At 39.2% G+C, this 14,203-nt stretch overlaps 1 protein-coding gene across 1 annotated transcript in view; it reads right to left on the bottom strand.

Moving 5' to 3' along the window:
• The window catches only part of LOC118331090 (receptor-type tyrosine-protein phosphatase zeta-like), a 77,874-nt gene that overhangs the window by 43,641 nt on the left and 20,030 nt on the right, over positions 1 to 14,203 (bottom strand). Inside the window, exons 2-3 of the mRNA XM_035665871.1 lie at positions 7,024 to 7,086; positions 619 to 798 (exon numbers count right to left, since the gene is read on the bottom strand). Coding sequence (XP_035521764.1) covers positions 619 to 798; positions 7,024 to 7,086 — 243 coding nt within the window. The remainder of the gene's footprint in view (positions 1 to 618; positions 799 to 7,023; positions 7,087 to 14,203) is intronic.

Raw genomic sequence — 14,203 nt, 5'->3', positions numbered from 1 at the left:
CACTAAAATATTATCACCTTATAAAGTAACTGTGGCTAACATAGCAACTAGTTGCCTAGTTCCACATCCAGCAGACACAAAGCAACATGATCATCCCAGTGGAGTCATGTTTGTGTCCACCAATATTCACCCTTTTTCAGCTGTTTTTGGTCTCTACAAACCCCTAAGGGAAATATCTTTAGCTGATAAATGCTCCATTTTCTTCACCAGCTGGTCACTAACCATGTCTTTTTGGTATTTAGTGCTGAGCAGATATTGTACAGTGGGTTTTAGAGCTTTTTCCCTGAAAACAGCTGCCTGCTGCAACAGAAAAAAATGCTTTTATAACTGTGAGAACAAACCTGAACAGTGAAGTTGTGGGCCAGGTGGCTACACAATGAGCTGAAACTCACTATGAAGCTCTGTAAAGCTGGGAGGATTGACTGCAGATTCAGGTGATACTTCTCTTTTCAGAGTTCATCACTACGATTGACACATTTCACATTGTCACGTTGTTTACAAATTTGATTGATTATTATAAATACAAATATTGATCGTAGCTGCTTTAAGAATAGTCCACAAGGCCTTAGCTCCTGAAACTACAGTTATGTCTTCACACCAACAGATGATGGTTCTTACCAGTCTTGCCATCATTTTTGATGGTCGTCCTGTCAGTTGTCAGGCTCTCCCAGCCGTCAAACCGCAGTTTCTGGTACTGCAGCTTCACCTGAGAAAGGTTCTCTTCGATGTTGATGGGAGACTGCTTGGCGTTGCTGCAGGATGGAAACTTCTTAGCCCAGTTGTTTTGGTTTAATGTTCCTGTAGGGCAGACAGAAACAAGTGCTCCATTAAAGCTATTACTGTACCTTCAAGGAGCTGGTGGGAAGATCCAACAAAGCAGGCACTTCTATACAGGACACAAAGCTCACAGAATAGTTTGTCTGATTATGTGTCATATGCTTTCACAGTCACAAGATCACGACCCAACTGAAAACCTATAGGGGATGTTTTTGGTGGGGAATGACTCACCCCAGTTTCACAGAAGATGCCCCACTCACTCTTTGTGCTATGTGAATGTGCATTTGGATACAAACAGGAGTCTGACTGACCGTGAGGCAGCTGTGATGGTGTTTTTCTGGAGTGTGTGAGGTGTGTTCTGAGGTCTTTCTAATGTTGCTAATAATGCAATTACTGAATAACATCCTGCTAATGCTTCTATTTTTCCAACACATTACACTTAATCCACCACCTAATTTTATTCATACAAATGCAAATGTTGATATTTTTAATTATTTGCTGCAACTTCATTATCTTATTGCTTAATTTACGATTATTTATGTTTCACAATCCATTTTATATTGTAAAACTTATTCCTGAGCTCAAATGTGTATTTGGTTTTGGCAGCTGAACAGTCAGATGAGTGTTAAGAGAGTTTAAAATGAGTAAATTAATTTAAACTGGAAGAAGACGATGGCCAAATAAATATATTATATGTGCATTAACAGGTGTTGAGGATATTGTCCCTTCATTAGTTGGACGAACTGATGAAGTACAGACTCTCTCTCTAATTATGCAATGACCGCTTACAGGTGTGCTCCTCTGAGAGAGCTAGCTATGAGCTTTAAGCTAATAATGTCCAGCTGTTTTGCTGCACTCTGGCTTTAAATGTAATATCAGCTCACATTTTTCACTCTTACAGCTTTCAAAAAGGTCAAAGTCCAATATTTTTCAGACTTATCTCAAATACAGCCTGCAGCATTCTGCTAACAACTGCTGCTCAATAGACAGAGTTCAGCATCAGGTTTCCTCTTTACTTTCAAACACAAAGAACAGGCTGACATGACGGATGGCATACATACAGCATGGAAAGTGTTACAGGCAGGAGTACAAATTATCCCTTGCAGAGCAGTTCATTCAGTGGGTTTCAGCTGCACCCCAAAAAGAACCAAACAGATTTAATCCAGCAGCTCATGTTCATGTGAAACTGATCTACAGCCCAAGGCTTTTTGTTTTACTTTTATTGCAAAAATAATCTGAGCCGCATGTGAGGTTTGACCAAAAACACTTGCTGTTCTGCTCATATATCCTGCTGCTGTGACTGACGGAAGTTTGACTAGATTTGTTCACATCTGCTCAGAGTTACTGTATTTACTCAGTGGATGACAGCATCTCTGAGACTGACAGTGAGTAAAATTTAGGAGATGAGGCACAGACTGAAAAGCCACGTCCTTCTGTTTGACTCACTTTAAGTGTCTCTGTTAACAGCAGCAGCTGGACGTCTACAGTCTAAATAAATACACTGTGTCCTCAGTGATGGGACTATATCATTTTAGGCAATTCCAGCTTCAATGAAGTATGTTTATATTGTTTAGCCAAATTGCTGCCTGGATTATATCCAGTATAAGAACTTTTCTTTCCAAGCGTGAAGTTGTCATACTGCACAGAAGTTGTGGGCAGGTGATTGAAGTGGATAGGTGGACAAAGATCAGAACTGGCTCCACTTATTACTTGTCAAGTGTCTTGAATGTGGTCGAAATCTAATGAGATTTAAGACACTTTCATTTACACATTTCTTATCAGTCAGTGGTTGAAATGACCAAGAACCAGAATCAAACGCTTTCTGAGCCTTCTGTGTGATGGTATGAAAAATCTGGAGTCACTTTAATGACACAGGGAGAACGACAGCTGAGTCAGTCGTGTGACCTCAGCTGCTGTTATTACAGGGGACAGAACCAGTGAGTGATCTTACTCATATAATTACAGTTCGAATGCATTTAGACCTTTTCAACATTTATCTATCCTCCTGTATCCCCTCCAGATATGATATATCACATACATACAAACAGTCAGCTTGGAACATTAATGTGTGTCTGATATGTTAACTGAAAAGTATCATTTCCACATTAAAATCCTTCCTAAACACCTCTACATCTTCTACCTCATTAAAAATTCCACAATCTATGAATATGCAAATACATTCTCAGTGTATGTGCACTGGTGGCTTCAGGTTTCTACACCACACTTGTAAAAGTTGCACACTGAAGCAGAAATCATTTGAAAATCACATTTCTGTCTGTTTAGATTATAATATGGAATTTTCACTATTTGTGGTTCAGTTTTTATTGGACTCCATGTTTTCTGGCACTGAATCCATCATTCACCCTCGTGAATGAGTCGTAAGTGAATGTCATATTTACTGTTCAGGTCTGATGGGTAAAATGGCAGACTTACAACAAAACAGCTACAACCTGTTAATCAAATGAGTGTCCAGGAAGGTGCAGTGCAGCTCCATTCAGGTGCCCTGGATCATCACGATTATAATAATTTTCTTATTGAAACCAGTTTCCAGCCAGACATCAATGAGTACAAACAGCTTTACAATAAAGGGTATGATGTCTAACTGATGGGCTATGATTACAGTCATTGAATCTTAGAATAGATAATAAGAGCTGTGTCTACAGTAGATTCAACTTTCTTCAAGACTAATAATCATTTTCAAACTGCCTGTAACTGCTGTAATACCTGTACCTGGATTATTTGTTCTCTTTATGACTGTTCAGGTAATGTTTCTTTTTCCAGAACACAGAAAACAACATAACCGGAATAAAAGTTCAAATTTATCAATAATGAAATGCACCACCAGCAATCTTGCTTCATCCAAATTAAACAGTTCTAGTTAGATTATAAATTACTTAAAATTTTTTTTTACTCAGATTCTTCACTTCTGAAAGTCAACAGAAAACAGCCCAGATGGTCAGTGTAATGATCTGTCTTAGTTATCTTGCAGATGTTTGCAGCTATTTCACTCTTTTCTGCTAATTATGTGTTGTAGTGTTGTTTCAGCCAGCTGGTATCGTGTTTATTAGCAGGTACGCCGGCGATCACATGACCCTCTGTCCTTGCTCTGATTGGCTTTTTGGGCTTTTTCCTCGAGCGGACAAAGAGCCCAACCAGGTCAGACAAGCTTCTGGGTCAGGGCGGATATTAGCATGTCAATGGAGAACACACATACCCACACACACGCATGCAAACACTTTGAGTTGAAATGTGAAACCTCAACTAACTCATGTAGCAGGAAAATTAAAAGAGAAGAAAATAAGAATAACAAGATGTTTTTGATTGAAAATGTAGGCTATGTCCACAACTATTAGGAGAAATGAAAAAGCAATACATTTTTCTAATATTACATTGACTTTGAGGCCAATCTACATCACCAGGGAAGTGACTGGGACTAATAAAGCTCCGGTAAATACTACTACACTTATTTTCTTTCTGTGGTCGTCTACTTTAAAACTATTTTGACTAGTGGGCAGATCAGTAGTTGTGATGGTATTTCTGATGATACTGCTTCTGACAGGACTGCTGGTTCTGAGGACAGTTATATTTATAACAGAGGTCAGAGTCAGTCCAGATTGAATGAAAACACTTACACAACACTGACACTGGATTTATGTGGGAGATAATATATATATTGTAGATGAAACCACCCAACTTGGAGATTTCCACCGTGAACAGATCAAACTGAGTGAGACTTAAAAGGCAAAAAATAATTAGATAAAGACAATAAAGAGATTTAAAGCATGATTTGTCTTCAATAAATCTTTAATATGAACCCTCTTTCATAGCTTAATTGACTTTCTTGTTTTATTATATTTTTAAAAATGGATAATAAATAAAAATTCTCCACTTGAACCTTAAATATTTATCTTTACTTTCCTCTTAAGTAGCTATAAAGTCAGTGTCCACATTATGTTTCTCTAATACAAACAGTATACATTATTCTGTATCATGTTGTCCTCTTTGAAGCTACAGCTGCACAGATGGATGATATCAAAATGTTTGAAAACATTAAAGGCGGCGTCCTGATGAGACATGACATCTGAACTCCAACTAAATCTTAAAATGGAAAACACACTACAAGGCCAAAAGTATGTGGACACTTAAATATTCCAGCTGTACTGTATGCCAAAAGTGATTCCAAAATCATGGATGTTGATTTGCTTCTATAACAGCCTTCACTGTTCTGGTTTCAGGCTTTCCACCATATGTTTAGCCTGCTGCAATTTGCTCCCATTCAGCCTCATGAGCATTACTTGATGCTGGGTGATCAGGTCTGGCTCTCAATCGGTGTTCAAGTTTATCAAAGGTGTTGGATCGGGTTGAGATCAGCGCTCTGTGCAGGCTACTCAAGTTCTTCCACACCAAACTTAGAAAACCATATCTTTACAGACGTGACTTTGTGCTGTGATGTTAAACAGGGGGAAATGGCCTAAAACTGTTGCCACAAAATTGGTTATCTATGATGTTCCTTCATTGGGACTGAGGGAGCTAAACCGGGTAAAACAAACTCAAGTACACTAAAGGTTGTCCATACTCTTGGCTTTATAGTGCAGCTCCTCACTGATAACATCTGAAGGAGAACACACCAAGAACCTGCCTCAACAAATCACAAATCGACATCATTGCGGTATGTCTCCTCCAGGACGTTTGTGGTTATTTCACAGTAAAGGCAACATCGTGCTGCAAAGCTTAAAGCAAACATTTGTATAAGCCCCTAGCCATTCAGATCAAAGGGCGGAGAGAGTCTATTCATGCTGCTATATGGGCTGATACCAGATTCAGACTGAAGGATATGGAAGCTATGGAGGCTGTAGGTCTCCCAGTTTGCATTAATAATTGATTATGTTTTATGGAGCAAACTCTCTTACAAAGAATCAAATGATGTTCCTTCACATTTAACATTAATTTACATTTTAAAAAGATTCAACAGGAGAGGAAATGTCAACGTGTTTCTGTTAAAGGATAAAGGTAAATTCTACAACCCAGGGTTTCTGTAGGGTATGATAATCCTCACAAGAGAATTTGGGCCACAAACTAAACAGCAGACTACAGTGGAGTGACACTGATTAAAATGTTTATGTATAACAGTTTCTTTTATCTGACAATCTGTGTGTGGACAAGTCACTTATAGTGAAAGGTCTAAGGCCACAAACCACCAACGAGTGAATGAGAGAATGAAGAAGAGAATGATCATAGAATAAATTACAGAAGAGCTTTTTTAATAAATCTGTAGTGTTTACTATGTCAAGCTCTCTTCAATGTCAAAAGCTTCTTCTGATCCAGAAAGATCAAATAAACTGTGTGTGTGTGTGTTTATATTCACATGCAAATTCTAAAATGAGACTAAAGCGGCTAAAATTGGATTCATGTAATTTGGCAGAGAAGACGGTATCATTTTCCTGAATTATATTTTCAAATGAGACAGAGTCTGAACTGCTCTGTAGAAGCTGAAGTAACACTGAACTGTACTGGAGGGATCAGTGGTTCCCTGCAGACTCAAGGTGCACTTAGACAGAATTTTAAAGAGTTTGTTGCTGGTGGAGAGCAGCAACTGCCTCATTTTTGATTCATTATCAGAGGAGGCTAAAACTATTTTGTTTTACAAAACATTAAATTAGAGACAAATCAGAAAAGGTCTTGATACCAATATTAGTATTCATAACAGTCACAGTAGTAAACAAACCAACAGAAAATAACAAACAATGATGATTTATGTATTCTTACAGCCACACCAGCAGTAAAGCTAAAATGTAAAGTTTAGTCTGAGGGTGTTGGGGTCATTAGTTTATCGTCTAGGTAAATAAACAATGTATAGGATTTGGCATTGACTGATTTGGATTTGGCTAGATTGGCATCTAGATAGATCTAGATCTAGATTGCAACAATTTGAATTCTGCCTTGTGTATGAGAAACTATGGCAACTGTGAAACTCACAAAAAGTGTAAAAGTGTCCCTCAGAAAAGCATGAAAATAAACCTTTATGTCACTGAAATTACTCAGCACCAAGACTTGATAGTCCCGATGACTGACAGGATGTTATCCCAGTCTTGTAAACATGCCTGTGAACTGCATGCAGAGAAAGTAATCTGTTGCTGGCAGGGATGCTGCCTGTAGAACATTCAGTAGTGTTTGGAGTGAATTGACAATCAACATTTTAATTGTATCACCTGTGATTGTTACACAAACAGCTCCTGTGTGACTCACCTGCATACGACCAGTCAATTTCTTCTGAGAACTTGCGTTGATTTCTGTATGCATATCCTTCAGCTGCAAAAGAGAGAGAAAGAGAGATGGTCATTTAAAAGTATTAATAACCTATTTTCTCTTCTAGTGGATGTCTGTAAATTTAAACAAATTTTTCTGCTGAGTGATATGAATCTTTTCTTAGCATCTTAGAATCGTTTTCTTCTTTTTGAATTTTTTCCTTTTAAAACTATTAATGTCTACTTCCACAGTCCATAAAAGCATTATGTTCAGCTATTATTTATAATATATTTTTCAAAATCTTTGTCTCTAATAATACAGATATCATTCAAACTAGATCTATTTATTCAATTAAAGACCTATAACTTCAAAGTAGTTACTCTACAGATTATAGGTTGTAAAAGGTTTTACAGAATAATGTAGCAGAAATATGTCTTTTTAAATTCCTGAGCTGATAGATTCATTAGTGGATTGGACTTTATTGGATATTTATTTGATTTGACACCAAGTCACCGCTAAGGTTGCACTGAACAGCTGCCAAACAAAACCACAAAGACCAACACATACTTTGAACTATCCAGCAGATAAAAACAGCCACAGGCTGTGTTCCACTGAAACAATACAACTCGAAGCTGCAGAGGATCAGTGAGTCACTTACAACTTTATAAAAGTGACCTTGTTTGTCATGTTGAGTTTTTATTTGGTTTGCTTTCTATAAACCCCTTCTCCCTTGTTTCAAACAGACTTAATAAAAATGCCTTCCAACCTCTTCACATTAGTTCCCAATTCTCATATCTATGCAGCCTACTTGGTTCCTATGTTTTTGCCTAACCATCAAACCCTGTGATCAACATGTCCATGGGGATTAGAGATTACATGGCATTTGGGCAACAAGCCTGGAGCCATATTTGGGCCAAGGTGGACTGCAAGTGGAACCCATAAGGTTCCAATATTATCAACACCTTTCAGTGAAATTAAATTGAAATCCAGACAGCACTAACAAACTGGTAATAAAACTAAATCTGAAAAGAAGATGGATAGTGTAGCAACTACAGGCATTATGGCACCATTGCATCAACCCACAGTTGTTTACATTCTTTCAAGCCCATGCCATTTTGAGCCCCCATATTGGACCCACACAATTTCACAACTCCAAAGTTTCACAGAATCAGACCAAGCAGCACCACAACTAGTGCTAAAGACAAAACTGAAACCTCTTACACTGAGGTTCCTCTAATGGCCACTAGATGTTGGTCTAAGAAAACTCACTTTATTGAAGTCAATAGGGAAACCCCCAACTTTGTTCTACAAAGGTCAATATAGTATTTTCACAACAGATTCAGGTCTCAGGAGAATATTTTACTTCTTACGACAGTCAGATGGGCATTTTATGCCTTTATTAAAAATGTCACTAGTAGAGAGATGAGAGGAAATGAAGAGAGAGAGAGACGGATGAGGAATGACAAACAACAAAAGATGCAGTCCAGCTGGAACCAGAGATGTTGTAGTTCATGGTCGGCACCTTAACCCATAATTCATCAGGGTGCCCCCACAGAGGAGCTATAATGTTTACTTTACTGGCAGGTGTGCCAACCTAACACACCACATAGGCTCCACCTTTTTGGCCACTATGGAAGTTTTTCTGCATAATCTACAAGACTAAAGCCTTATCCACATCAAACAGTTGAGCAACGTCCCTCCCTACCTTACTACTTTCCTCACGACCTTCCTGATTAACTTGATTCACTCAGACTCTCAGTCATATATATAATGAGATCCTGCGTGGTGTGATGTCAGGAGGTGACATCATTAACCTGAGCGGCTGTGCAGGCATCTGCCACATTAATGAAGTATAGTCAACGCCCTGAGTGGCCATTAGCGAACAACACCTCATTACCATAACAGAGCACTGAAGGTCCGGCTGAGAAACAAAGAGCAGAGGTCTCATGACACAAAGAGGAAGTAAAGTGACGTGATGAGGTGTGTGTTTACAAGCAGTCGCAATACTGAGAAAAATGTTCAAATTCATTGATGGAATTTCCTTCAAGGAGACAAACACACACTTATATTCGCACTGGCATCAGAATATAGTGGCGCTGAACGCTGCCTATGTAAAGTTCAGTTTTGTTTTGTTTTTTAAACCTACCATCACCTCTTCATTAAATGAGCCTGTTTTGTTGCTGTTGCTCTTTATGGTGTTGTGTTGTCTGTAAATTTTAATCATCACCTCATTGGTTTCAACACATCTTGTCAAGGGACTGCCGTTGAAAGCCAGCTAACACTGGCACATTTACAGAATTGTTGATTAATGTGCAGTATCTGTATAGGCCCAAATAAATGAAATTAAATAAATCTTATGGAAAGCAGCCAAGGATCATAAAAGACGGCCGCCATCAGAAAAAACAATCCGCCTCACATCTCTTTTTCTTGGCAGTGTAGAGTAAAAAGCTGCCAATCACTCTGAAGGGCAAATCAGGTTTCTCACAATAGCAATAACACGGAGCAAGTGCTTTAAACAACAACTACAACAGCAGTCAGTGAGTGTATTCCATTGTAATTACCCTTCTGTATCAGTGTGGTTTATTGACATGACATTTTATTTGGGCATTCAAGTTCCCCTCAGGATAAATTGTAATAACTTTGATGATCGCTTTACTTTTCATCTAGCACCATCATCGGACGCAATTCATCTGTCCAAAACTCTACAATTAAATACCTACATAACTAATGGCACTCCTGTCAGTCTCAGCTGTACTTTCAATTAGCAAAATTAGTAAATTCAATATCGTTATGCCTGCTAAAAATCAAGTTCAAGTTCAAGATGTTTATTGTCATATGCAACAAAAGAAAGCAAGTTTTCCTCTGTGCAATGAAATTCTTTCTTTGCTGTCCACCCTGATACCGACACATTAAATACAAAAGTATAATACAATAAGTAACAAATAAATATAAGCACATCAATAATGTGAACATGTTAGCCCACTGTGCCGAACAGCCTCACAATCCAATGATATTTTAGACAAAAGTGCTCTTCCAACTTTGTATGAAAAGTTGAGTTTGAGTTTGTTCATTTTGTCATACAATCTCCCAGCTCCATAAAAAAATGTTTTCCCAGTTTGCTGAGGAAGACTGTCCTGCACAGAGCCCTGACCTCAACCCCATCAACACCTTTAGGATGAACTGAAACACCAAACAACAGTGCAAATTGCAGCAACATCAGGAGGAAAGACTGAAACCAGAAAAATGGAGGCTGTTATATCAGAATATTACAGAACACTTATATACTAACACATATGACTGGAATATACAGGTACAGATGTAGTGTGTTTCAGTTGAATATTTAGTGCGAGTTTGGATGTAGTATATTAGCAGGACGACACTCAAATTCAAATTCAACTCAAATACTAAATTTTGCTATGTTTTCATCCAGAACACTCAACTCCACAGTGCCATGTCTGTCTCCATATTTCCTAGTGTTCTTAGTCCAAACTTATTTCCAACGTACAGAATCTTATTTCAACATCTAGTGGAAATCCCAAAGTTTCCAAAGATGCCAAACATGACTGAACTTTTGGCTTATGCATGGAAAATGATGCACAAGACTAGAACGCCAATACCAAATCAGGTCTAATCACCCCTCATCAGTGTTAAACCTCACTAATGCTCTTGTGGCTTATGTCCGCAAATCTCTGCAGACAGGTTCAACATCTGGTGGAAAGACTGTCCACATTCATATGGAGTGGCAGCAAAAGCAGCAACAAAGAAACACTGTACACACAAACATAACGTGTGTGTTTGTTTCGTCCTGTATGGAGAATCTTTCATGTCTACCTTATAACTGAAATATCATAAATCCTAAATTGAAAACTCATATTGTGTGTGAGTGTTTTGAGCCTTCTCCCAAAAATAACTTCATGGCCCGACCTGTTTATGGTTGGTTCAGTATTAGTCTGCAGTAAATTAGAGGTCTCCTGCTGTGGCGTGTTTATTCCCTCTGAGCTCTGGATGATAGTGGTCTAATCCAGGATTACATGTTTGACAGTCTGTAGAGGGAAGATGTTGCCCACGGGGCAGCACCTTTAGTTTAACTCCTCCAGTATAAAGAGCTTCATTTAGGAAATAAAGTTCTCATGTAAAGAAGGAGGTTTCCAGGCAGGCTGCAGTAATCTGACCACTTTAAAACCAGAGTAGCTGCATTAGATTAAGTGTTAATGAGTGAAGAGGAGATTAAAATAACTTTAAAAGTTTGGATCAGAATCTGCATTAAAATGTCCTGCAGGGTGGGTTTAATTGTACAGAACTTTAGTACTGGAGCAGATGGAATTACTTTCCACATGGTACAAATCAATAGCAGGATAAATGTTTTTTTAAGTTTGTAGGAAAAAAATCCTAAAAGTCATGTGATATGATCCAAAGATACCAAAACTCACATGGGTTCAATAAGAAATTATTCGGTGCAAAAATTTAGTTGACATTGTAACCAGTATATAGAATACAATAATGCAATTTCCCTTTATTTCCAAATAAACACACAAACAGTGCAATGGGTTACTTCAACTCACAGCTGAGTTGACCCATTGACAGTTTATATAATGGACAGAGCTTCCAGGTCTGTGGTGAAGCCAACACGGAAGTGTGGTAAACCTGCATTCTATGTAATGGCCAGCAGGGGGAGCTCCATTGGCTGCAATAAAAAACACTACCAAGCACTTGATTTATTTTCTCAGTAAACAGTTTCCTAATGAGTTTATGGTCTCAATTCCTAGTTTCAAGTCTTTTCCATACAACATAATGCTCATTTAGTCAATTATGGTCCAATTTAAAGTAAAATAGAGGATAAAGGAGAGTATGCTTTTGGGCGTGGCTACCTTGTGATTGACAGGTCACTCTCAGTGAGTCCGTCTAGTTCAACACACCAAACTCAGATAAAACTGTCAAACTAGGCAGTGCTGATCAAATACGAAGCAAGATTCTGTTACTGTGATGGCTATTTCTTGCTTAGAATTGTTTCAGAAACATATTTTTGTTTACTGTTTAGCTGTAATATGAGACTGTGTGTGACCAGGTGAGCCGCCATTGTTTTTTCATCAAACTGTCAAGGCAACGACTATAATGCCAAACTCGAGGCTTCAGAGCGGTACTCCACAAACCAATGGGTGATGTCACGATAGGTTCATACTTAGTTCCACAGTGTAAAAACTAAATCTTGAAGACCATGCCCACATACTATGTGCAGCCACACAGGTGGTCTTCATTTATTTGCTGATAAGACCTCTCCTCTGATTTCATCTTGTGACTCTCATTCACTTTGCACCTGTTAACTTTATCATCTTAAAACAAGGGCTGTGTCCGAAATCACTCTATTATTATAGTGTGCTTTATATTTACTATCCAACATTTTATTTGAGTGTCTGTAAAATGTATCCACTATAAAAAAAAAATTAAAAAGTGTCAATGGTGCTTTCTGCTAGCAGTCACCTTTTTCAGCGATACAAAAGCACGTGTTACCAATTACATTAACAATGTCATTGTTCTGGGTGCCCGGTTAGCTCAGTGGGTAGAGCTGGCGACCCACGTACCGAGGCTGAGTCCTTGATGTGCAGCGGCCCAGGGGTTCGAATCCGACCTGCCCGGGCCCTTTTGCTGCATGTCCTCGGTCTCTTGCCCCCCTTTCCTGTCTATCTTCAGCTGGCTCACTATAATAAAAGGCACATAAAAACCCCCAAAAATATACTTAAAAAAAAAAAAACAATGCTCATTGTTCCAATAAGCCATTGGCATCATTGGGCTGACAATCAAATGGGACCCGTGAGATTGCAAGCAGCTTAATAGAATTCAGCAATTTGGTATATTTAAAACCTGTGCTTTTGCTTACTGTGGACACGTTCAAAAATGCCTTTATGGGAAAGAGACCTGGTCCAATGCATGATGCAAAGGAATGATAATGATTTGTTAGAAAAACTGATACTATAAAGTTCAAACTATTGCTATTCATATGAGGCAGGTGCCCTAAACAAGGAAGGGATATTTGTTGGACAAGCTGTGTTTGAGTTAACTATCCTCTTGACTCCCCTTGGCACTCTCTATCCTTTGAGTACATGCAGTCCAGAGGGCTAGAGTAAGGTTAGGGTCAGGGTTTGGGGTCTAATTAGGCCAGAATACTCAAAAACACCTGTCAAGGCGGACAACCATTTAAGTAACTACCTTCTTAGCTTTTTGATACTAATGGATAACCTGCATTTATGGATTAATATTAAAAACCCTTTCTACTACTGTGTCTTGGCATTGGAGGCCCTTTCAAAAGAAAAAGTTCTTCCCATCAACAGTGCTCGACAGTGCAGATATTTGCGCTGCAGTTTCACACAGTCTTCATAAGGAACAGACTGGTCAGCCTGTTCTTGCTACTAAAACCGCTCTACTAACAGTAGTGGTTAACCAGGCGCTGGGATTAACATGCTGCACCTTAGCAGTGGCTGTAATAATTGGCGGATTTCTTCCTCCCAGCGGGGCACTGTCCGGTTGGCTTATTTTGATGCCTAAAACCTGGGCAATTAGCTTTCTCGGGAAACAAAACTAAAAAGACCTCATCTGCATTACCCCCTTAGACGACCCCACCAGCGGATGTCACAAACAGTCTCTTCAAGAAGACCAGATAGACACGGGAGTTTACTCACTTCTGCCTTGAAGTGTGCTCTCTAAGCTTTTGCGGGTCATGGTCTGCAGAGGACAAACAGCAAGCCCACATATCTGACTGGCAACTAGACAGGGAGATACCCTGTTGGAACAGCCATTGGATCCAAAGCCGCCTCTCTCCATGATTGGCTCTTCCCGGTGTCGCTGGCGCGGCTGATAAATTAGAGACGGGTCAGAAAAAGGTCCAGCGGCGGCCTGTTGCGACCAGTGGAGACACAAAATGACGCCGCCCATCATCTGGCTGTGACAATAAGGTGACATGTGTGGGTCCGCTGTGTTTGGGAGCAGTGATGACAGGCAGCCAGCCAGTCATCATCACCGATCATCATCATCATCATCACCGACACGATGATGGAGGATTGCGGGGGAATATGTGGCCAGTTGAACTCGGACATCACAAATGGGCTTTTAAACTTTTAGGCGCTCGACTACCCTAAATCTTTGCAGAAAACATTAACAACAGATTCTCATATGACGATGTCAGGCT

Source organism: Morone saxatilis, unplaced genomic scaffold, assembly GCF_004916995.1.
Source record: "Morone saxatilis isolate NCDOM2014 unplaced genomic scaffold, NCSU_SB_2.0 Contig2, whole genome shotgun sequence".
NCBI classification, from domain to species: domain Eukaryota; kingdom Metazoa; phylum Chordata; class Actinopteri; family Moronidae; genus Morone; species Morone saxatilis.
This window is presented reverse-complemented; position numbering and strand designations above follow the sequence as displayed.